Genomic DNA, 24,915 nt, shown 5'->3' on the forward strand with positions numbered 1-24,915 from the left:
ATAAAATCTCAAAAACATGTGGGTTTAAATAGCAGAGATTATGCAATTAACATAAACAATCCTCTAAATACAAGGCAAAGAAAAAAATCCCTAAATATGGAGATTCCACAAGCCTGTACTTTTTTTTTTAAATCTTTGGAAGATTTCCCACAATATTTAATAAGATACAAGGGAAAAACATATGGTCAGTGTGCAGAGCCATCAATACCAAGAAATTCGATAAAGTCCACTTTAAATGATAACTTTAATTTGTGAAGGCCTTGGAAGCTGACAAAGTAACCTGGAATTCAAACTTTTGTCATTTTCAGTATAAGTGCCAGACAATGCAGTATATATTTTAAGAACAATTAGAAAACAACTCAATTTCTTATGCAGTTGTATGCTAAAAATATAAATGTTTAAATGATTTTCCCAGTAACATCCTTGATTCTTATTTTAGTTTCAAGTGACCACACAGATCCATTCTTCTCTTATACTGCTTCCTAATTTGTAACGTGTATCACTACATTTAAATTTCAGTGGGGAACGACATGTCTGTGTTCCTCACCACTATCACCGACAACTAGTATAGTTGAATGCTATTTGGTGAATGGGCAAAAGTGTTATATCCCAATTAGTTTATAATTTCCTTACACTCTGAGATCACGTATTACATTTCTATTTTCCTGGAAGTACTGTGCATATTGCTGAGAGTACAATATGAAATAAAACCAGCTGACAAATTTTCATTAGATTGTATATGTATATGACACTTTGTGGAGTAAAATTCAGATCTAGGAGGCAGTACAGTAAAAATGAAAGAATACTGTATTACACATAAGTAACTTTAATTCTATTTTTCATTCCAATTTCTATTTATCACAACTTCTGTTGGAGAATAAAGGAATAAGTTTCTTAAACTAGTGTTCTTCAAGATACTTCTTATAAAAAAATAATGTTCAGGTAAGTTTGGCACATATTACATATATTATCTTCCTTTTTGGGGAGTCATAATTCACACGAATTTATTAAAAACCTGGAGTAAAAGAAGAGGTTTAACTTTATCTAATGCAGGACTTCCAAAATTAATTTGGTTATAGAACGTTTTCATATTCAATATCTACTGACATCACTCATCATCACTAATATTCATTGCTTAGTACTAATCTTGGGAAATGTTGACCTGTTCATGTAATCCCTACTTCACCCAAACAGGGGCTTCCTCAGAGTAGGAGTGGAGCTGATGGGTAATGGTGAGGGAGAGAATGTCAGGTCAGAGCTGTATGTATTAGGAATCCATATCAGATTTCATTTGTAAAAAGAACTGTGCTGCTTGACAGAAAACAGTTTAAAAACCACCAGTCTAAGAAGTTTTAAACCGTCTGCTCCAGCTGTTGTCTGTGAAACTTTCCATGAATCATTTAACAAAAGATTGCACAGAGAGCATTCTAGAAAAATGGCAGAGTAGGAAGTACTAGGAATTTGTCTACCCACCTAGACAACAATTGCATTGGCAGAATCTGCAACTATTTTGGAACTCTGGAGTCTACTGAAGGCCTGCAACTTCCTGAGGTAGATTTGGACAGTATATTGTGATTAATTTTGGTCAATTTCAGGTCTTAGCACAGCAGCAGCTACCCATCCCTCACTCCTAGCCATGTGGTTTGGGAGATGTGCACGTGTTCCTGGAGCAGTAGCACACAGCTTGCAGAAGGCCACGGTGGGCAAAAAGGACCCCATCCTCCAAATTTCAGGGATCTGTGCTCTGATTGATGCTTCTGACCACAGAGGTGCAGATAAAGAGGCTTCAACAACAATAAAAAAACAAATCCCTCAATTAAAAAATCTGCAAAGGGTTTGAATACACATTTCTCCAAAGGAGATACAAATGGCCAATTATGCACATGAAAAGATGCTCAACATTGCTAATCATGAGGGAAATGCAAATCAAAACAACAATATGACTTACCTACTCATTAAAATGGCCACTATCAACAAAAACAAAAAGGAAAAACAAAAAAACCCCAAGTATTCATGAAGATGTGGAGAAATTAGAATCTTATTCACTCATGGTAGGAATGTAAAATGGTACAGCCACAGTGGAAAATAATATAGTGGTTCCTCAAAAAATAAAAAAATAGAGGGGCACCTAGGTGGCTCAGATGGTTAAGCATATGTCTTCAGCTCAGGTCATGACCTCCAGGTCCTGGGATCGAGCCCCACGTTGGGCTCCCAGTTCAGCAGGCAGTATGCTTCTCCCTCTCCCTCTGCCTCTCCCCCTGTTTGTGCTCTCTCTGTCTCTGTCTCTCTCAAATGAATAAATAAAATCTTTAAAAATAAAAAAAATTTTAATTTAAAAATTAAAAAAATAAAAAATAAAATTACCATATGATTCAGCAATTCTACTTCTGGGTATATTCTCCAAAGAATTGAAAGCAGGATCTTGAAGAGATTTCTGTACCCACATGTTCATAGCGGTATTATTTACAATAGCTAAAATGTGGAATCAACCCAAGTGTCTACCAATGGATAAATGGATAAGGAAAATATGAGATGCACACACACACACTGCAATATTATTCAGTCTTAAAAAGGAAATTTTCCAACATGCTATGATATGAATGAACCATGATGACATTATACTAAGTGAAAAAAGCCAGTCACAAAAAGACAAATACTATATGATTCAATTATATGAAATACTCTGAGTAGTCAAAATCATAGTGACAGAAAATAGAATGGTGGTTGCCAGAAGCTGGGAGAAGTGGAGAATAGGAGTTATTGTTTAATAAGTGTAGATTTCCAGCTACAAGATGAAAAGAGTTATGGAGATGGATGGTGCTGATGGTAGTACACTATTACGAATGTATTTAATACCACTGAACTGTACACTTAAAAATGGCTGATTATAAATTTTTATGTGTATTTTACTATTAAAAAAAAGGTTACACAGACTGAAATCTACCTAGATTGCCCCAGATGGAGAGTCAACTGACAAAATTAATGCTTGGTTTATTACAGGAAAATACAAAAATACACTAAGATCACATCTTTTTTTTTTTTTTAAAGATTTTATTTATTTATTTGACACACAGAGAGAGAGAGCAAGAGAGAGAGAGGGAGAAAGCACAAGCAGGGGGAGCGGCAGGCAGAGGGAGAAGCCGGCTTCCTGCATGAGCAGGGAGCCCGATGTGGGGCTCGATCCCAGGACCCTGGGATCATGACCTGAGCTGAAGGCAGCGGTTTAACCAACTGAGCCACCCAGGTGCCCCAAGATCACACCTTAAACTCAGGGGAAGTTACTCAAATTTCTTAAATTAAAATATTGTTTTAAAAACCCACTATATATCTTGGTGGGCACTTTGGACTACCTATCAAAAGGGAATGAAAAAACTGTATGCAATTATATGGAAGAATCTCCCTATTATATGAAGTGGAAAAAAATACAGTATTCAGAACAGTAGATATAATGTGGGTCTATTAATATGTTTAAAATTGGGGGCATACTGGAGTATATATTTTGTATTTACATAATAAACTTATGGAAAGATCCACAAACTAATAAAAATGGTTGCCTATGGTGAGTCAAGAACTAGACAGATCTAAAGTAGGGTAAAGATGATGTTTAAACTTTTCCCTGTATGTCTTTTTATGTTTTTGAAAATTTGAACCATGTATATAGTTACTACCTATCAAATTTTAAAGTAAAGATCAAATAAAACAATAAAAACAAAATTCCCCCAAATTAAAAATAAGTCCAACAAATGCCTTCTCTCCCCCTAGAAAGCCCTAAAACAAATGACAAATGTCCTAAACAAATGTTGGGTATACACTGGTTCCAAACCTTATACCTATCCTCCTGAATTAATTTTGGACTGGCTATGAGCAATCTAACATATTTCCACTGGAAAGACCTGGCTTTTTCTAAGTTACCTCCTTTTTTTCCTGTTTCTTAATGAAGCTTATCATGGGTTTCTAATACGTTACGATATCATCATCATCATTTATGGTTACATTTAATTCAAATTTTCACTTCATATGTCCAGAGCCAGAATTCAAAGTCTCTTAGACAATTTTTAACAATAAGTTAAATCATCTATCATTACTGCACTGCCCTATTCATGGCCCACTGGCTTTGTAAAAAAAAAAAGAAAAAGAAAGAAAGAAAAGAAAGAGAAAGAAAGAAAGAGGAAAGGAAAGGGAAAGGAAAGGAAGGGTAAAAAAAAGTTACTGACAAATTCTGCTTAAATTCTTGACAGCTGTCTTAACCTCCTACAAAATAATGCAAGCACTATGCATCGAAATACACTGGTTATATTTAATACATCTATAGCAATAACATGGGAATTGGAGAATTTCCTGTTTAAGTCTTAAATATATTTTTAAGAATCCAATTCTATCCTATGATCTAATAAAGATTTTACTGGTCACTAGGAAGTTAATGCATGGTTTCCCTCTCTGAAAGATCAATCAGAACATTTTTTAAGACAACTCAAATTTGAATTTGATGGGATGAAGTCAGAATATTGCTCCCACAATTTTCTTACAAATTCTACCCCCTCCTTTGGATTGAATAAATACAAATCTATTGCTCCTTAGTTAGTGCTCCTTTCTAGGCCAAAGGTAAATTTTGAAAACAGAAAAATATGTATTTACTTTTATTATATAATAACTGCCAGGAACAAATATCCTAGGACTCATTTATAAGGCATTTATTAGGAACCTCCTTCTTGGGTATTAAAAGTAATGCTGCTTAAAGTGCCAGTGTGCTGAGGTGCTTGGGCCAGAATATAAATCAACACACTCCTTCTTTAACAAAGGCTTGTTGTATAAAAAATGTCAACTGAACCACTGTGTTCAGTGACACAATTAACTCATATTCTGGTGCCAGCTCTTTATCCTGTCCTCGAACCATCCACTTTGCATTGCAATGCAGAAGATTCAAAATAGAGCAGAACACGGTCCCAAAAGCCTCTCAAGAAGTTTACAAGTTAAAGAACTGAGCCATGTATGTGTGCCACTATAACACACGTGGAGTGCTTTAAGACAAAGGTACACATAAAACAGCTATGAGTTCAGTAAAGAGAAACCACTCACCATTAAGGATTAAAAACAAGGCTTAAAAGTGGAGTGCTATTTGAACCAGGTAGATGGAGGCAGGAGAGTGAAATAAGCAAAAGGTTGGGAATACTTGGGTAGACTGAGAATTTAAGTTTGGTGGGAAAATAGGAAAAATGATGTCTAGTGGAAATAAACCATAAATCTAATGTGGTCTGACAACAGTACTCTTTGCATTTGGTAGGTAAAGTTAATGAAAATTTTTTGTTTTACAAAGACGGGAAAATGAATGATCAAAGCTGCACTTTTGGAAAGATCATTTCTGGCAATAACAAACAATGGACAGAAGAGGGATGAGTTACAGAAAGGGGAAACAAATGAGGTAAAGCTATAAAATGATTCAAAGTTGTACAGTTTATACTTACACTGTAATTCAGTACACACACAGGATGGAAGCCTACACCAACCCAAAATCTCAGTGATGTTCTACACTAAAAATATATGAACTGTGAATTATCCATGCAACATCCTGAATTCAGACCAACTTAAAAAAAAAAAAGCCAAACTGTTATTTAACATAAAGAAGCTGAAACATTACAAATTAATTTTACTTAATTGACATCTTAATGGACTTGATTCTTTGCTGTCATAAGGACTGGAAAAAAGAAAGTCTAATAGCTATTATGTTCCTAAAATTTAGTTAACTTAATAATAGAGAAGTACATCAGAAATAGAACATAAATGCTATGAGTTTAGAATAACTGAGTTTCTAAGCACTTACCATTCTCAGGCTGAGTTTTCTTAAGTGAATCAATGAGAGTACTGACTGCTTTTAAAACAAATATGATTTCTGTTACTTGTTGCCTAAAAAAAAGATGGGAAATTATTTCCATCAGGATTTTAAGATATGCCATGTGTGTTTTTTACTAGGTTTATACAAGTAGATGTACTTTGGAAAAATACTGGACACAATACAATGCAAAGTTAATGTTAGTTTTAAATTCTTAAAAATTATTTTATTAATATGAACTTCAGTGTACAAATAAGATTTAGAGTTATTCTTATCATAAGTTATCAATTTCAAAACGGGGGGCATCTATTCAGGCAAATCCAAATTTATTTGTAAGATATTTCACATAACTTTAAATTTAAGACATTTTATACGTGCTTTTATAGCTTCTCTACAAAAGTGGGTTTTTTTTCCTTTTTAACTAGTTAGTGCTAAAAAGGATTTGCCAAAATTTTAATGGAAATAAAGACTACTACTACCTCCTGGCATATATTTCATCATGCTGTTAGAAGGACATTTAAAATTACAATAGTACAGGGACGCCTGGGTGGCACAGTTGGTTAAGCATCCAACACTTGGTTTCCGCCTCACTGTGATCTCAGAGTTATGACTTCAGGGTCATGAGGTCATGATCTCAGGGTCATGAGGTCAAGCTCGTGCTGGTCTCTGAGCTCAGCGCACTCTGGTTGACTCTCTCTCTCCCTCTCCCCCCCACCCTTGTACTCTCTCTCTCAAATAATCTTTTTAAAAAAATTTACAATAGTGCTGGGGTGGGAAAAAAATTACAATAGTACTTATTTAACTTTCTAATACAACAAAAGAAACATGCTCAAAATTAATCCTAAGGCAGTACTATTTGGAGACATTAGCAATGAAGAACGAACCTGGGAGTGAAGGATCAACAAGAGTAGCTTGCTTCCCTTCTTTCTCCCTACATAGTCTCCTCACGCCTGATACGAATCTGTGTTTTCATTCTACAAAAAAGATTTTTCTTTTTTTTCTTCTTTTTAAAGATTCTCTTTCTTTATTTGACAGAGAGAGAGAGCGAGAGCAGGAACACAAGCAGGGGGAGTGGGAGAGGGAGAAGCAGGCTTCCCACTGAGCAGGGAGCCCGATGCTGGGCTCAATCCCAGGACCCTGGGATCATGACCTGAGCCGAAGGCAGACACTTAACGACTGAGCCACCCAGGCGCCCCCAAAAAAGATTTTTCTAATACTATGACAGAGTATATTTCAAGTCTCCCTTTTTAAGCACAGAAGAATCTTATTGTGTTGCAATGTAGTTTAGAAAATAATGTAATGATACTGAGTCAAACACAGGATGATACGATATAACACTTTATAGGACAACTATAAGTAAGACTCACTTTAAAAGCAATAAATGCTAAAAACATAAAAAAACAAGGAAAAATTGCTTTCTGAAATCAAATAATGTTATAATCTAATAAATTAAAATATTCCAAGCAAAACAACTTTATTACTGCTTTTCCGAGTATACTTCAGAGATAATTTTGATAAATCAATTTTCAATTACGCCCATAACCAAATTACCAACACCTGTCTTTGGAACTTTCGCATATAAATCTGAATAGGAGGAGGTATAATTTATGTTTTAGAAATTCAAAATACAGTTGGGCCCCCAAAATAGAAATACAAATGACTAATAAGCACTGATAATTAAAATAACAACAGCAAACTACTATGTAACTATTTTTCATTCATCAAATTTTAAAAGATAAAATAAATCATAAACTGACAAATAATTTTAAAATAATTTTAAAAACTGAGGAAAAGGACATTTATATACTCCTAGGAGAATGTAAATTGGTAAAATCTCTGGTAGGCAATTTGTAATACATATCAAAAGCTTTTAGAATGTCTTTATATTCTGACAAGTCAATTCTCACTCCAAAATTTTATTATGTAAACAAGAATGTACACAAAGGTTTAGGGCTGGTGATTTACCTCTCCAATACTACCTTATATGAGATGGAACCCATAATGATTTTCGTAACTCTCTCCCTACTTTAACAACTTTGTCTTCCAACATTATTTTGTTTCATTTGTTTTGCCTTCAACTCTAATTCCCACATTAAAAAATAGATTGGTGACATAACGCTAATTTATGATTGCATTTTTGATGAATTCTGATTTCTACCCCAACTTTAATTAGTTTTAGCTTAGCAGAAAGGCCCAGAGTCCATTCTATGACACCGCTTGACCAAATGGTAAGCAAATTAGTTTAGGAACAAGGGCTTAATTAAGCAAATCAGATGAAAAGAAGATCTAAGACATGGCTAGCTGACTTATAGAGAAATCTAAAAATAACTGTAAAACAAACTAGGAAGTTCCTAGAGTATGATTTATCTATTATTTTCTCTCTAGAGAGATTCACACTCATATGCTCATACGGATCCACAAGTCCTTATCCAGAAATCCTTAAGACGATATATTTTAGAATTCAAAATTTTCTTTTAAATCCAAAAAGGAAATTTGGTACATATATATTACTTACCCTCCATAAGGAGTCTGAAAGAGCACCCCATAATAAAATACACTAATATATCTGCAGCAAAACTTATGAATATTTACACTGTATAAAATGAATAAAATTATAAACAGCTTCAGGTTACATTCTTCAAATCACTTATAAAAACAACTTGATGCTTAGAGCTTTTTTATTAGTAGTAACTATGAGAACATATTTCCTTCATCTATAAAATAAAATTTATACCTTGGAAGAGGGCATTTACCACTTAATCTTTCATCCTCTATATAACGATGAAGCACATCTTGAGATCTCTTTAAAAGCACTGAGAGTGCCATTCGTGAGATGTAGCCTTCTTGAGGTGTTGTGACTTTGTTACTGAAGGAAAACTGGAGCAATGTTTCAAAACACATTTTAGAAAATTCCTCTCTCAAGCGAATATCAATCTCTGCTTCTGTAAAATTAATAATTTTTAATGGTTAACAAAAGGTTAAATTAATAACCTTAATGGTAATGACTCTTAGCCAATGGAAGGAAATTCAATTGATGAAAGACATCTATGAAAAACTTACAGCTAACAGCATATATATAGCAATTTTCCCCCTTGCAAGATCAAAAACAAGGCGGGACTGTCCGCTCTCATCATTTCTACATAATATTTCTCTCATCTTTGTCTTTTTATACCCTTTGACAGCACTATAAAATACTTCTCAATAGTCTTCCACAAGGGCATACTTGCAATACTTTCTTCCTTTTTCCTCCCTCCCTCCCTTTCTTTCTTCTTCTTGGCAACATCTTTCCCAGAGCCAGAGATCTCTGCTCTAGTGTGGACTATCTGCTCTCTGGACCTACTGTCCAGCTATATCCTCGAACTAGTCTTTGCCACACCCTCAGAATTGTTTTTATTCTCTCTTGTTTTCTACCCCACTTCCTAGATCCATGCCTTCTGTTTCTTTGGTTTACTCCTTTGTTTTCATGGAGCACATTCTGGAGTACCTGAGAAAGACTGACTAGGAAGTAAAATTTCTCAGAACTTCACTTCTGAAAATGTCATTACTTTTCTGTGGTACTCAAAGAGTAGTACCTAGCAGCATCAGCATCACCAGAGAACTCGTTAGAAATGCAAATTCTCATGTCCCACCCCAGACCTACTGAATCAGAAGCTCAGAGCATACAGCCCAGCAATAGCCTGCCCTTGCAGGTAATTATAATGCATGCTGACATTTGAGAACTACCACCTATGCTTATACTCTGACAACGGTGGACCTACGTATGAAACTCCATGTTAAAAATCCTTTCCGATTATAACTGTCTGTTAGCATCCAATGCTGCTACTGAGAAGTCCAGTATCATCTTGACAAAATTCTTTAGTGTTGGCCTTTTTTCTCTTCTTTCTGAAATCTTGTAAAATCTTCTCTTTAGCCCAAGTACTCTGAAATTTCATGACAACATGAAATTTGTGGATCTTCTTGTGGATCTTTTTTCTTTCACTGTCCTGGTTACTGAGTGACCATTTTTAATCTGGAGACTGATTTCTTTGGTTTATGTCTTTGATAATTTCCTTTTAGCTTTGCTCTATATTTTCTTTCTGGAAGACCCATTGTCAGATGTTAGACCTCTTCGATTCATTTTCTTTCTTTCTTGTCACAGTGCTCACTATTTTGTCTTTCTCTGCTTTTGGGGTTATTTCCTTATATTTTCTTGCAACCCTTCACTGGACTTGTTATTTCAGTGATCACATTTTTAGTTTCTATGAACTCTTTCTTGTAATGATTGTTCCTTCTTAATAGCATTTTCTGTTTCATGGATATAAAATCTTTTATCCCTTTGAAGATCCTAATTATAATTGTGCTTTTGGGGACAGAATGTTTCTGTGGCCCTGAATTTACGTTTCCTCTGAGTTTCTTTTACTCCCTCTTCATTTGTTTTGATTTTTCTCTTTTGTGTTGGAAGATTTTCTCTGAAAGCTTTGGCTATCAGGCCATACTTAAGAGTGGTGGACCAAAAATGATGACTGGAACCTAAGTCTTTATAGGTTGGTCCAGTTTAGCACGGACCAACTCTATATATACATTTTAAAAAGCCCTCCAAGTTCAAACTGAGAAGTTTGTGTCCTATAGCAAAGAAGGTCCATGTACCTTCCTTATCTTGGTATACTTAGTACTATAAATGGCAAGAGGTATCATCAGAAACTGCTTGAAAAAGTATACATGGCAATTCAGTAGTTCTTATTTAGCTTAAAATATTTACATCTGATTATAAATATTATTCGTAAATTCCTTTTTATAAAAATGTATCTAGAAATTTTTATATACTCTTAATAATAAAAAGTTGACTATATTAACATAAGTAGGATTTAATTTTTTTTTCCTGAGATTTTTATGTTCGTGAAATCTGCACTTTTATCAGATCACTTTTATCATTTTACCACTGGGCTGAGAAAAGAACTACTGTAGTTTGTGAAGTAAGCAGTATGAGAGACATCTAGTGGCCAAACTGTACACAGAAAGTGTTCAGCACAGTTCAGCAGAAGTTAGTCATGGCTCTGGTAAATTCTGGGGATTAAGGATATGCATGGCACAAATTTATACTTTTTTAATCATCTCAGAGAAAAATCACGTTATGATACTACAATTATATTTAACAGTTAAGCACAGGTTTAGAAAAAGAGAAATAATAGCAAAAAGCAATTTAAGTACTATCTCCCAGTAAGGTAGCATGATAAAATGAAAAGAAGCATGGAGTTCTTCTTAAGGATGAATTTGGCTTCCAGCATTTAGATTATGGATAATTTTTCCAACCTTTCTCAACCCATTTCCCCTCTGCAATATGGTGGAAACTATCCTCATAGAAATACTGTGAGGAAAGAGATAACATTCTAGCATAATACCCTGCACATAGTAAGAATTTACTAACTTTAGTTCCATTAACAAATGTTAAGGCATCTATTTGTTTTAATTGACTAACTGCAATTTATAACTCTGAGTGATTGATATTAATATCTTCATTTCACAGATGATAAAACTGAGACTCAAAGAAGTTAGCCAACTGCTAGGTGGCAGAATATAAACTCATTATTTCCCAATAATCCATGACTTCACAAAACCGTTAACTTGTGTTAGCCAACAGTGACTTAGGCAGATTTCCTAAGTGTTCTGCAATTGAATTCATAACACATAATTCACAGAATATTCACCACATTTTCCCCTCATAAAACTTAACATTCTATTACATTCTTAAAATTTACCCTACTATTCTCCAGTTTACATTTTACCAAAAATCACAGGACTAAACATTGCTACAATCAGCTTCAAGGTACTTCAATACTTACTAACATTTTTAATAAATCATTAAAATAACGTACCTGTAAATGAAGATGACTGAGAATGTATTGAGCCCTTATTAAGCATAGTCATTATCTGACCGACAAATTCCTTAGGAATAAAATTGGCATAAGGTAGTATCTCAGTGCTGATAAGCTGAACTACCTAAAACAAAAGAGGCAAACTCAAATGCATTTTTCTTCTTGAAAAAGACCAACTCAAATGACAATTTCTACAGTAAAATCTAAATTTTAAAGAAAATCGATTAAGAATCTTCCTTAATTAAATACATAAATATTTTAATGTTAACATACAGGATGAGTAGCCTACTTCCTTCATCTGTCTTAGTAATAATAATAAATTTATTTTATTTTTTAATAGTCAATTACAAAACAGTCCGTCCTATCAACTGTCTACTATGCAACCATTTTAATATATGTTGATCTTATATGAAATGTATCCATGTTAGAGTAAAATATCCGAAACAGAATTAAGAATAAAAGTTAAATCACCTTTTTAGAACTGTAAACAAGCCAAAAGAGAAAGTAAAGTTATATCCATGTTTGCTAAATAGCTCATTTCTAATATATAATGTGTTATTTTGCCCTTTGAAGAAAAAGAAGAAAAACACTAATGGACAAAAGGCAGTATTTTATATGTACATGATGCATATACTTTTCATGTATACTTTAAAGTAGTTTACTTATTTGATTTACTTAAAAGATCCTTTATCCCACTTAAAGGAAAATCATCAAAACACCTTCCCCAACAAAAAACCCATAACCAAAAAACTACTTCTTTAAATTCCATTTACAATCAAAAAAATATATTCTTTAAAAAACACTCATTATGTGCCTCCAGAGTTCTGGAGGCTCTATCTACTTATGGTTAAAAACGGAAATCTAGGGGTGCCTGGCTGGCTGAGTCAGAAGACTGTGTGACACTTGATCTCAGGGTCATGAGTTCAAGCCCCATGTTGGGCATAGAGCCTACTTAAAAAAAAATTCTAAACAACTTATTATTTTGAACCACGACACTTGGTTTGCCAAACTATAGAGCAAACTCTCAAACATGCTCAATAACCAATAGATTTTACTGAATCAACTGCTTTCTTAAATTATTAAATGGATACAACTGAGTATTTAGACTAAAAGCTAACAAATATAAGGAAATCATGTCAGTGCTTTCAAAACTAACCTTTAATCTTTGTGAGAGTTTTACTGCTTTTAGGTTCAATCTTAAACCTATTACTTTACTTTTTCTCCTAGCAATTTTATAGTTTCAACATTTCTACTATTTGGTTTGCACAAATGGTTATGGGAAAATGTTTTAAATAGTTTCCTCACCTCAACATCAATACTTTCATTTCTTTGAAATTCTTGAATAGAGAGATTATCTGGAGGTATGCTAAAAAAATAAACAAAACACTTGATTTTTAAAAGGTAAAATGTTCCCTGAAAATAAACAGTATTCAAATGACAAAAAGTGTTTTCTCACCCAGGTTAAACATAACCATTTATTTAAAAGAACAGTATTTTTAATTAAGGTTATCAGTGTAAGTGACTAAACTAATTACAAACATGAACTTCTAGCTACAAAAATGCTTGGTCCAATCCTGAACTATTAAATCTGTAAAACTAAACTCCTTTCAGTACTAATGAATGAAAAAACAATAAAAAGTGAGGATATTACTATCATCTGCAGTAACAACAAAAATTACCATTGTGATGATACCTGAATTCACTTATATTGCCAGTGACTTAAGAGTGTCTTGGTCATCTGCTGAACTATTCACTCAGAGACTGCCCATTAATCACTAATTTATAATAAACACAATATATTAAAGATCTTTACAATAAAAAAGGGAACATCTAAAAAAAGGGGGGGGGCAGAAAATTGTTCCAGCAAGATCAGTGGAAATCAACATTCTGAGAACCAAGGTGAATTCTAAACCATGTGACTCTTAATAAGAATGACAGTAAAATGGTATTAAACTTATGAAACAGTGAAATATTAACTACTTATAAACAGCTGAGAATCAGATGTTAATGATTATTACAATAATAACAGCTAAAATTACAGAGCCAGCCAATGTACTAAAAGCTTTATTTGTATTACCTCCTATGATTGCACAGTAACCACATGTAGCATTTATCCTCATGTAATTGACAGAAGAAGAAACTGAGGCTTCAAATGCTAGTAATATGACCAAGAATGTACTGTAAGCAAATGACAAAGTCAGAATTTGACCCTAAACTTGACTGATATTTGAGCTTAAATTCTTCTCTTTCATGTTGTAAATGTAAAAATAGCGTTATCATATTTAGGATTAGAGATATAGTGTACCCTTTTATATCTAGGGCTATTTTTACTTTATTTGGTATTATTTGGTTGAATACACACACACACACACACACACACACACACACACACACACACACACACTCTAGTATGGGTACCAGATCTTTTTTGTTTGACTCAGATATTTTCATGCAACAAATATTTACTGAGTACCAAATACTCTGTATCAGGCACTATACAAGATCCAGCTGTGAATAAGATGGACCCAGTCCCTGTTGCATGAAACTTGCATTCTGGTGTGCAAGTCCTAGCCTAACTCTATAATCTGGTAGTAGTAAACTACAGGAAAAAAATTTAAAGACATGTACCCAAATTTGCACCAGTGGTGAGAATTTCATAACCACTACTACTCAAGTAGCTTCACAGATCCTATCCGTATCTCTATGTTTAATTCTAATTTATAATCAAGTAATGTAAGTATTCATTGATACAAAAAAATTCTGATGATGGTGGAGGTAACTAAGGATGGGCTGACTACCAATTTAAAAAAAGCATTATTAGGAACAGACACTAATAATATTAATGTTAATGGGATCATATATCAGAAACACTTAAATGGATTTTTAAAATATTTTATAATGAGGAAAGAGGGTAGCACACAAAGTCAGAAACTAAAAAGTTCATTACTCCTAATCCCAGTGATCAATAAAATTGGGAAATTATTCGATCGTGCATAGGTTAAGTATTTCTGATCTTAAAACCCAAACTGTTATTTAACTTAGAGTTAGTATCCTTACTAAACACTTTGCGCATATCAAAAAGCACTGATGATTAACACAGTTTACCTATAAATTATAAGTAGAGACTGTCAATATTGCAGGTAGAAATGGGCCATATAAGATCCTTAAATTCTCTAAGATTGAGGTTTGTAAGTTAGTGATTTTTTTAAAAATTATTTTTACGAATCTTTATTTGAAATAAAAGAGCCTTCAAACTGATAAAGTGTTATTTGTATTTTTTTCAGTTCTCTCTGCATGGTACATTAAAAAATGTATTGAGATACAATTTCATATACCATAAAATTCACCTTTTTAAAGTGTATAATTCAGTGCTTTTTAGTATATTCACAAAGTTGTGCCACTTCTAATTCCAGAATATTTTCATCACTCCTGAAAGACATTCTGTACTTTTTGCAGTCACTCCTCATTGTCTCCTCCTCCCACCTGTGGCCATTAATCTACTTTCTGTCTCTATGCATTTGCCTACTCTGGATATACTATATAAATGAGACCATACGATATATGGCCTTTCGTGTCTGGTTTCTTTCACTTAGCATAACATCTTCAAGATTCATCTATATTGTAGCATGCATGTATCAGTATTTTATCCCTTTTTTATGGCTGAATATTCATTCCATTCTATGGATATACCACATTTAATTTATCCACTCAACAGCTGATAAACATTTGGATTGTTTTCATTTTTAGCTATTATGAAAAATACTACTATGAACATTACTGAATAAGTTTTTGTGTGAATATGTTTCATCTGATTTCTTTTAGGTACTACTTAGGGATTTTAAACTTAAAGTTCACTGACCATTAACTGTATGAATTCTCACACTAGCCCAAGTGTATTCTACAGGATAAAAACCATGTTTCAGTACTCTAAGGATGACTGAACGAATTCCTAATAAACCCCAAATGTCTACCAGATCACAGTGTTTATGTTTTTCATCTTTAATCATGTTTTTTCTTTTTCTCATTTAAAGTATTTACTTATCATAGTCCTCAATAATGTCCAAAGCCTTTGTTTTCTTCTAGCTAATTTTGGTCTTATTTATATCTCTTTGTTATTATACTGCCTTGCCAAAACAGCTTACAAACCAAAAAAAAAGCTAAGAAATATCAGAGAAAGGCATGGTTATTCACAGAGTCTTAGAGTATATATTAATTAAGTTAAAGGATTTATAAATGTTCCAACATAAAATATACCCAAATATTTAAAAACCTAAGTCTTGTTACTTCAAGCAACATTCTGAAACACCACCTTACTGTTCAAATACTAGTGATGGATATCAGTTATAGAACAAGTATATATGTGACATCAAATAAAATTTTGTGATTTCCAAAGTAATCAATTATTTGGAAAACAAAAAACAAAGCCTTCTCATGAAACTAAAAATATGCATAATTTTTAAGTTCTCTTCATGAGCACTGCATTTTTAACTTCAACTAACTAATGAAAGCTTTCAATTTGAGCCTTAAAATATTTTTGCACTGGCTTTATCCATCTTAGCTGTTTTCACATTGATGAAAAATTTAAGTCAAAATATATAAACTAGTGGACCTTTACAAGTAATCAATTCATTTCATCTTATAATTAAGAGAAAACGATGCCTACTGAAGGGAAACAACCAGTTCAAGGAGAAAGGAGGTAGCAGAGTCCAAAGTAGGTCATGGGTCTCCTGACTCTCAATATAGGATAGCAGAAGGCTTAAATCTGTAACTAGAATAATCACAACTTAGAATGCTAATTCTGTGTTACTGACAGCAGAATTTAGTACCTTTATTATTTTCTACCCATTATAAGCAATTCCAAATTTAGAAGTAAATTTCTACTCCCAGCTATTTAGAGCTTGGGTCTTTAAAATTCTGGTTTAAAATATGGCTGTTTCATGGGAAAGGATATGGACAATATCACTTTCTCTTAAGGAAAAGAAATAACAATAAATGAGGATAATAAAAATGGTAGCAAGCATATTAAAAGCACTCATGTGCCAGGTACTACTCTAAGCAGTCACTTATTTTAAGTGACTTAATACTTGGGTGCTTGGGTAGCCAAGTCAGTTAAGCGTCCAATTCTTGATTTCGGCTCAGGTCGTGAGCTCAGGGTTGTGAGATAGAGCCCCTCATTGGGCTTCACACTGGGCATGGAGCCTGCTTAAGATTCTCTCTCACCCTCTCCTTCTGCCCTTCCAAACCTACTCTCTCTCAAAAAATAAAAATAAATGACATAAACCTCTAGCAGTCCCTTATTTTAAGTGACTTAATCCTCATAATAACCCTATGAGTTAGGTAGCATTATCACTCCTACTTAACAGATGAAAAGATCTCAGTTACAAAGTAACTGTTGGGATTTGAATCCAGGTGGCCCAGCTCCTGAGTCAGTGCACTATAATGGCTGCTTCGTAAGCAATATGATTTTTCAACATACCAAATACACTCAAACCTTTAATGTAAATAGGGCCATAGTCAGGGAAAAGACTGCAATGAAATTATAGTACGGCTGCATTAATACAAAATGACATAAGATGTACAGTATCTATTATTAAGACTTTGATTTCATTTTCTACTTTCCTGCACACAAACACACAGAAATTATTTCATTAAACTGAATTTAATAAAATAAGAATATTCAACAAGAAACTTGAGAATAAGTAAGATGGTGGAAAGACTCAGCCACAGTAAAAGAAATTCTGTTTTTTAAGATTTTATTTATTTGAGAGTGAGTGAGAGCGAGAGAGAGAGAGCACACAAGCCCCCCACCGAGCAGGGAGCCCAATGAGGGACTCGATAGTGGGACTCCAGGATCATGACCTGAACCTAAGGAAGCTGCTTAACCAACTGAGCCACCCAGGTGCCCCAGGAAAAGAAATTCTTAAAGAAGTTTTACTCATTGCCAAAAAAACCTAATTTAAAAGCTTGTATTAATAAAGCAACATGCATATACAGATAACTGGGAAAGAAAGAGAAAAGTATAAATTTCTAAACCTCTTTGATTCATACAAATTAACATAGTGATTTCAGGCAACGGAGTCCACAGAGGAACTCCTATTTTCAGGGTTAAAGATAAAAACATAATTTGTTTGAATATGCTCTGTGAGTCCCTATAATTTTTCTGCAAATACAAAGAGGTACACTTGCATTGGTATCTGTAAGATTTCTAGAGATGAGATATACAAAAGAAAGTAAAACAAAATCTGACCATTTGTGGAAACAGAAATTAGGATGTCATTATTTTCAATTTTGAAATACCAGATATGCTTTCACACAGCAAAATTTAAGTTAACCCACAGAAGATTCCTCCTTCAAAAAATGTAGTGTTAGTTCCAATTACCCTACTCTCACTCAGTAAGGGGTCAAAAGAAGATCCATAAACATAAGCCCTCAGGTGGATATCACATAGTGAAAATTCCACTCTTCTTTGCCAAACCTAACATCTTAAAGAGCTGATCATTATCACCACTAATCTTATTTATTCCAGTAAAATACTGATTTTCTGAAATTATTTTCTTCTTGCAATGTCAAATGGGAAGCAGACTGAAAAAATAGATCTTCTTAGCTTCACTGAGTTAAAACCTTAATTATGATGCATCCATATAGTCTTAGAGATTCCTGTCTTAAAACCAAAAACACTGTGAAAAGCAAAAATCTCCATTTGCTCACAGATAATGTAGCTAGTGGATAAATGTTTAATAAATCAGTTGTGCTTTGTATACGATGGAGCAATCTTAATAATTACTTTGTTAATGAATAATGAGAAATACTGTTTTTAGTCCAATTGCAGGCATTACATATTTTTGAGAGATTGTCTTACAATTGTAAAATTGAATGAGCTGACCTTTTAGTAAAGAGAAAGTCTTCAAAAGTGTTGGCTAATTCTGGCCACATACTGTCAAATTTTCCAGAAGAAGCATGCTGCCGGGCAACAGGTAGCCCAATAGAAAGAACTTTGAGGAGAGAAGATACTGCTAATTTCCATGTGCTTTCAGAAGGGCAGGAATATTTCAAACTGAGAGGAACCCTAAGTGTCTGTGAAAATAAAGACAGTTTAACATATGTATTAAATAAAATATATACATACAACTTTAATTACTTAAAAAAACTAAAGCAGAAAAAAATAATAGCATAGGTATTTTCACTTTAAAAAGGATGTTATTTTCTAGAAAGATCAATTTTCAGACACAGTCTTCAAATCTACTGCCTAGTAAGATACTGTCTCCATTTTATAAACAATGACCTTGAACAAGTAACAACTTTCTGAACTTCAGTTTCTCATCATAAAACATAGGGATGTTACCTGAAAACTTAAGATAGGAGTAGTAAATTTACAATTTTGCAGCTTCTCTCAAATTGCTGTTATGGAATTAGTAACATTTTGCCATAGTTTTCCTAGCAGAAAATAATTTGACTGATGGGGTTCTCCCATCTAACAGAGATCAATACCTTGCTTTTTTCATTATTGGTTAGGTAAACATAACCTAAAGCATCAATACTTTGAAGTCTTATATTTTATCTCTAAAATTCTTTGAATTTTATATTCTACTCCAACATTTTAATGTACTTTTTTTCCATTTCCAAGTTATTTCAGTAAAACTGATGATTAAAAAGATAGTTTATTCTTTAACCCTTGTGGATACAGGAGTAAAGCATCTGAGCTATGTATAGTGACTACGATGTTGAGACTTTTTAACTGGTCCACTTTTGCGGTAGGTTGCTATAAACCATTAAAGAACTAATTTGGTGATTCAGAATGAACTCCTACAGCCACACTTCTATCCAGCAACTAGAAGACCAGACTGACCAAACTATCACAGTGAGCTGTCTCAGAGCACTATCAATAGATCGTTTGCATGAGAGTGAAAATCCTGCTTTTATATAAAAATTCCAGTTAGAGAAAGATAAAGAGTAGAAGAGATACCTTTTCATATTTCAAGGTTACGGAGGGAATATAAAACTTAATTTCATCATCCTCCACACAATTATTACTGACTACTCACATAGTGAACCATTACATGTTAGCATGAACTGAGCCTCCACTAAGACATAATCAGCCTAGCCAAATCTATCCTTTCCCTCTCCCCATGTGCTTTGGGGGAACCTGACTCCACTTTCAGTCGGGAGTTAGGGTAAGGAGATGATTAGCTTATTAAGCCAATTAATATACTCCATTTCCCTGGCCATAATTACTGGTTCAAGACTGGCCATAGGATTAAAGCCGGTCCACTTAAAGTTAATTTTAGGAACGAAGAAGAATAGTGTGATAAGAAGTGCATGCACATACACACACCTCCTACTGGACATCAAGCCCTTTATTAGTCTATAACTATGAGGAGAAACATAGTTGGGATGCAGTCAATCCTTGGAAAGCAGAAGAGAGAGAGAAAAAAATTTATTTTTGTTGATACTGCTGAACCACTGAATAAACCAAACCTAAAACCCTCCCTCTATCTCTGAATTTTCAAACTAAGCATGGCAATAAGCCTCCTTCATTATTAAAGCTAGTCAGAGCCTGAATGTATGTCATTTGCAAAGAAAATAATACTAAATTATACAAGGGCAAGTCTAAATTAACATTTTATAACTCAAGGTTAGATAACAGAAAAATATAGTTTACCACTACAATTAATATTTTACTGAAACCAAGGGAATGCTAAGCACAATAGATCTATGTGATTTATACATTTTTTGTTTAAAAATACTTCAGCAACTAATACAGAGACTAGCATATAGTATATGCTGAGTAAATGTATGTGGGAACTGGGAAATTCTGTTCTTGCTGCCACAAAGCTCACAATTTTTGAGAAAGAAAGAGCCTTGTCCACTAAACCACAATAGAGTAAGCAGCATCAAGAAAGGGGGGATATAGAAAAGAGATTGTTGAAGTCTTTTAAAAAGACAAAGTGATTCATGTCACTCCTTAGTGTTCAACCTCAATGAAGTCTGATTCCTTATGATGGTTTATAAGAACCATAGCTACTTTTTCAGACTTATTCCTAGCCCTGACATCTCCCTAAATGGAATTTCTCAATATTTCTTGAAAAAATACCACAGGGCGCCTGGGTGGCTCAGTTGGTTAAGCGACTGCCTTCGGCTCAGGTCATGATCCTGGAGTCCCAGGATCGAGTCCCGCATTGGGCTCCCTGCTTGGCAGGGAGTCTGCTTCTCCCTCTGACCCTATCCCCTCTGATGTGCTCTCTCTCTCTCATTCTCTCTCTCAAATAAATAAAATATTTAAAAAAAAAAAAAGAAAAGAAAAAATACCACAGTCTTTTACATTGCTTAATGCCTCTCCCTTTCTACCTAGCAAACCTGTTACTCCTTCAAGTGTCACTTCTATTAACCCTTGCCAAAATCCTCTAGGCAGGTTAGTTACTTCCTTGTCTATGGGGGATGGGAGGAGGGACTAAGTTTTTATTGAGCACTGAGATGTGGCAAGTATCATTAAATGCTGTATCTCAAATGAGTCTCTTAATAGTTCAGACACGTAAGTGGTATTGGTATTAACCTTCTTTTACAGATGAGAAATACTCTGACAGGTTCATTTACCCAAAATCATACAGCAGCAAGTAAAGAGTAATGCACTATTCTAAGGCAGGTCTATCTGAATCCACTCTGTGGTCTTCACCTAGGACTTAACATACTATATTATTGTTTGTTTGCCTTTCTATATTCCTTTCATTGAATTATTAAATATAAGAATTATTTTATTCATTTTTAATCCCTACTATTTAATTAGTACATGGCAACAGAGGTACTTAAAAACTATTCTCAGTAAATGAGAGAGAGAATAGTTGTGATGGGGTGCATGGGAGGGGTAGAAAGAGTACAAAAGTCAAGGGAAGAAAGAATTTAAAGAAGGCAAGGGCAATATCATATAATAGGAAGATAATTAGAAAAGGACACAGGAATTAAAGATTTGATCCTCTAAACTTTAAGTCATTTCTGAAGCACAATGTGAAAGTAAGCCAGCCTGCAGTGGGCTGAGAGTGAACTGCAGCTATGTGAAGGACACAAGCTGTTTAAAGTAAAGGAATTTGGAAAAAAAGGAAAGCTGAAAGAGGAGGGCCATTTGAGTAGGAAGCAAAGTACGAGAAAGTTCTTAAATAAAGGGCTTTATCATCTTTCCAAGATACTGTTTACAAGGCTAAAAGGAAAATGAAAGAATCATCAACAAAGAAAAAGGGAAAGAGCAAAGGAGGGAAACAACGAGCAGGATGAGCTTTGGAACGAGAATGGCCGTCTTCCTTGAGGGAAGATGGTTCATACTGGCCTATATTTGTTCAGTAAATAGAAGGCAAGGTTGAGGTTTGCCCTTCAAAACACAGGAAAAAAACAAGAAATACACTTTGGAGGAATCAGAATCAACAAGAGATGAGTTTTAAAAATGGTCCATACACTAAGAAACTGACTTAAAAAAAAATACGTATCAGTTAAATTGATGGGCTGTGCATTTCTCCCTGAATGCTCATCAACCTTGAAGTATGAGAAGTTACTGTCCTAAGAAACAGGATCCTTCATTGACTTGTGGCATAATTAAAGAACTGTAAAAAATCTAATGCACACTTACTTTAAAATACTTTTCGTTAAAAAAAAAAACTTTTCATACTGGGACTGGCTTCCTAAATACTATCCATGAATGTTGGGGAAAAGTCCCTATAAATAATAATATAAGTATTTTCCATTTATCTCAATATATGGTAATATATTATTACCTAAAAAGTAATTTCAGTAATAGTGTCATCATCAAAGAATAGAAATTAAAAAGAAAAAGATACCTTAATAATATTCTGGAGTACCTTCTCATTCACGACTGCTTTGTGACAGGCTGTTTTTTGGTATAAATCCACAACTACTTCTAAAGACCTTTCAGCAAACGGTACATAATTCAAGGCTACCCATTCCGCCTAAAAAGTAATATTTTCACATGGAGTTAAAAATAAATGAGATTAAGTTAAATTATACTGTTTTCAAAGAGACACCTTCTTTGTCTTAAAGTTCAGTCCTTGGTTTTAGGTCAGATTATATTACATGCAAAGTTTTCAAACAGATATGTACTTCATGAAAGAACGATTTTTAGCCAGGCAAAAATTAAAACTATCAGAAAAAGCGCAGAGAGCATTCTACCAAGAAATGGGAAAGATGTACTTTACTTGTTGCCAACAGGTTAGGACAATTTCAGGAAATTTAACTCACCGGTGCAAATAGTTGGATCTATTGTGATTCCATTGTGTTGCAAGACAAATAGAATGAGAAAAGTTAATACACATTAAAACTACTCTTCGGACCATGTAAAATTTTAATTTAATGTTGAGTGAACAAAATCAGCCTGTGCATGCATTCAGAAATTTACTTTTCCCCTAAGCCAAAATTTGCCAATGATGGCTATAAAAATCTTTTAGGTAAAATCCAACTAAATTTCACACCAGCAGTAGACAACTTATTTAGTACACACAGATGTCTTCAGTTTGCATTTCAGGCATTTATTTTAGACAAGATTAGGCTTAGGGATTTAGAAGCCATTTTGTAATGGGATGGGGCAGTCAAGAAAGGAACTCTGAAGAAAAACGTAACATGAAAGGGGCCAAACTTTCTGGAGAACTACTTGGGAAAGGAGAGTTATAAACAAGAAAAAAAGGAACAGAGAAAAGATTTTCCAAATAGTGTTTCTTTTGAGCTTAAACTGTTAACAGACATATGAAAGTTTATTTGTAAATGAAAAATTTCCATCTTATGTGGAACTGTTTATAAGCCATGAAATCTCACAGAGAAAATACAATTTAAATGAAATTACCTGATTATATTTTGCATTTGCAATGTGCTTGGTTTCTAGCTGTCCATACTGTGGAGGTTTACAGGAAAATTCCACAAATGCCAGTAACTGGTCAAATATAGCTGGATACATTATCTGCATGTTTTCTGGCCCCACGCAGATGGCCTATAAAAGCAAAATATGAACAGCAGAATGCATAACCTGAACTCCAGTTAAGTTCTTCACTGTATATGCATTTACCCAAAGAATCTTAAAAACTGTCCTATTTTATATAAGTATTATACAATCTTTTATAAGCCCTGAAGGACATAGCTATTACAAGCTATTTTAAACTATTATTGAATAAAGTATAAGCCAAATGTGTTAATGAGCTACAAAATCTTTTTAATAGAAAGTGTGATTTATGACTTAACAGACTGGAAAAAGGGCAAGCACTTGGAGAGGAGCCCCAGGCAGTCCTGAGGTTCCATGATCGGATCATTGGTTCAGGACCATTACACCATCAAGAATGCTTCAATGACCAAGATTATATTGACTGATACTGACTTCTATTTAAGTGATAGTATCAGTTCAATGAAATGACAGCTGATTTCTGCACTATGCTTAGTCTTCTGACTTTCACAAATAATCATGTGTATTATAGTTGGGGAAAATAAGCCATGGATGAAAATCTGTTTCTAAAAGAAATGTATATGTTAATTTTTTAACAGGGCAGTGTATATTTAATGTCTAATGTATCTGAATATATAGACTTGTTCTAAAACAAGAAAATTTTAAAAAATTAATAGAAACTAAACCTATTGTTATAAACAATTTGATAAAACAAATTGATAAAACAAATTGCATATCCTGACACTGCAGATTTTAATTACTTCAGGTATGTTGAAAGTACTTAAAATAAATCTTATATTTTCATTTTTTTCTAGCCACAAATGTGTTTTCTCCTCTTGTCCTTTCACATATTTTAGTGTTTCTTTTTCTCTGTGGGAAAAATATTTAATGATATTATTTACATAATGTCTAAAATAAATTTGTGCTTTACAAAACAAAAAGCATGGTCATTCTGCACTTGAGGTACCCTCAAAGTACTAAATCAAAATTCAAAGCATTTCAAAATTTTAAGGAATATTCTTTAAAAAGATGCACACATTTGTGTTTTTCTGCAACCCATGCCTTTTTAAACCTGTCAGATAATACATTAATTTTATTTTCCCTGAGAGAAGATGTAACCATTTAGTTATGACTTAAGTTTTAAATAAAAGTCTTGAAATATAGATAAGCAAAGTGCTGCCATACCTAAGTTAGACCATCTTATAATTACAATGTAAAAAAGTAGAATAAAGATATCTAATACTATCTCTCAATATTTGGTCATTTTTCTCAGTAACAGTAAACAGAGAACTTGAATGCCTAAAAAAATT

General features: G+C 33.7%; 1 protein-coding gene across 8 annotated transcripts in view; it reads right to left on the reverse strand.

Annotated features, from left to right (window-relative positions):
• Positions 1-24,915, reverse strand: part of MON2 (MON2 homolog, regulator of endosome-to-Golgi trafficking) — a 101,890-nt gene that overhangs the window by 701 nt on the left and 76,274 nt on the right. For 4 of the 8 annotated variants that reach the window (XM_073900719.1, XM_073900718.1, XM_073900716.1 and 1 more), the window contains 9 exons: positions 23,516-23,659; positions 22,918-22,935; positions 22,500-22,628; positions 18,563-18,753; positions 12,985-13,045; positions 11,680-11,803; positions 8,562-8,769; positions 5,819-5,901; positions 19-1,784 (listed from right to left, as the gene is read on the reverse strand). In XM_073900719.1, the coding sequence (XP_073756820.1) occupies positions 1,576-1,784; positions 5,819-5,901; positions 8,562-8,769; positions 11,680-11,803; positions 12,985-13,045; positions 18,563-18,753; positions 22,500-22,628; positions 22,918-22,935; positions 23,516-23,659 (1,167 nt within the window). In that variant the 3' untranslated portion in view covers positions 19-1,575. Of the gene's footprint in view, positions 1-18; positions 1,785-5,818; positions 5,902-8,561; positions 8,770-11,679; positions 11,804-12,984; positions 13,046-18,562; positions 18,754-22,499; positions 22,629-22,917; positions 22,936-23,515; positions 23,660-24,915 lie in introns of those variants that run through there. The other 4 variants (XM_073900721.1, XM_025882918.2, XM_073900717.1 and 1 more) reach the window with 4 other exon arrangements.

Source organism: Callorhinus ursinus, unplaced genomic scaffold, assembly GCF_003265705.2.
Source record: "Callorhinus ursinus isolate GAN/ISIS: 27379988/994484 unplaced genomic scaffold, GSC_fseal_2.0 scaffold14, whole genome shotgun sequence".
NCBI lineage: Eukaryota > Metazoa > Chordata > Mammalia > Carnivora > Otariidae > Callorhinus > Callorhinus ursinus.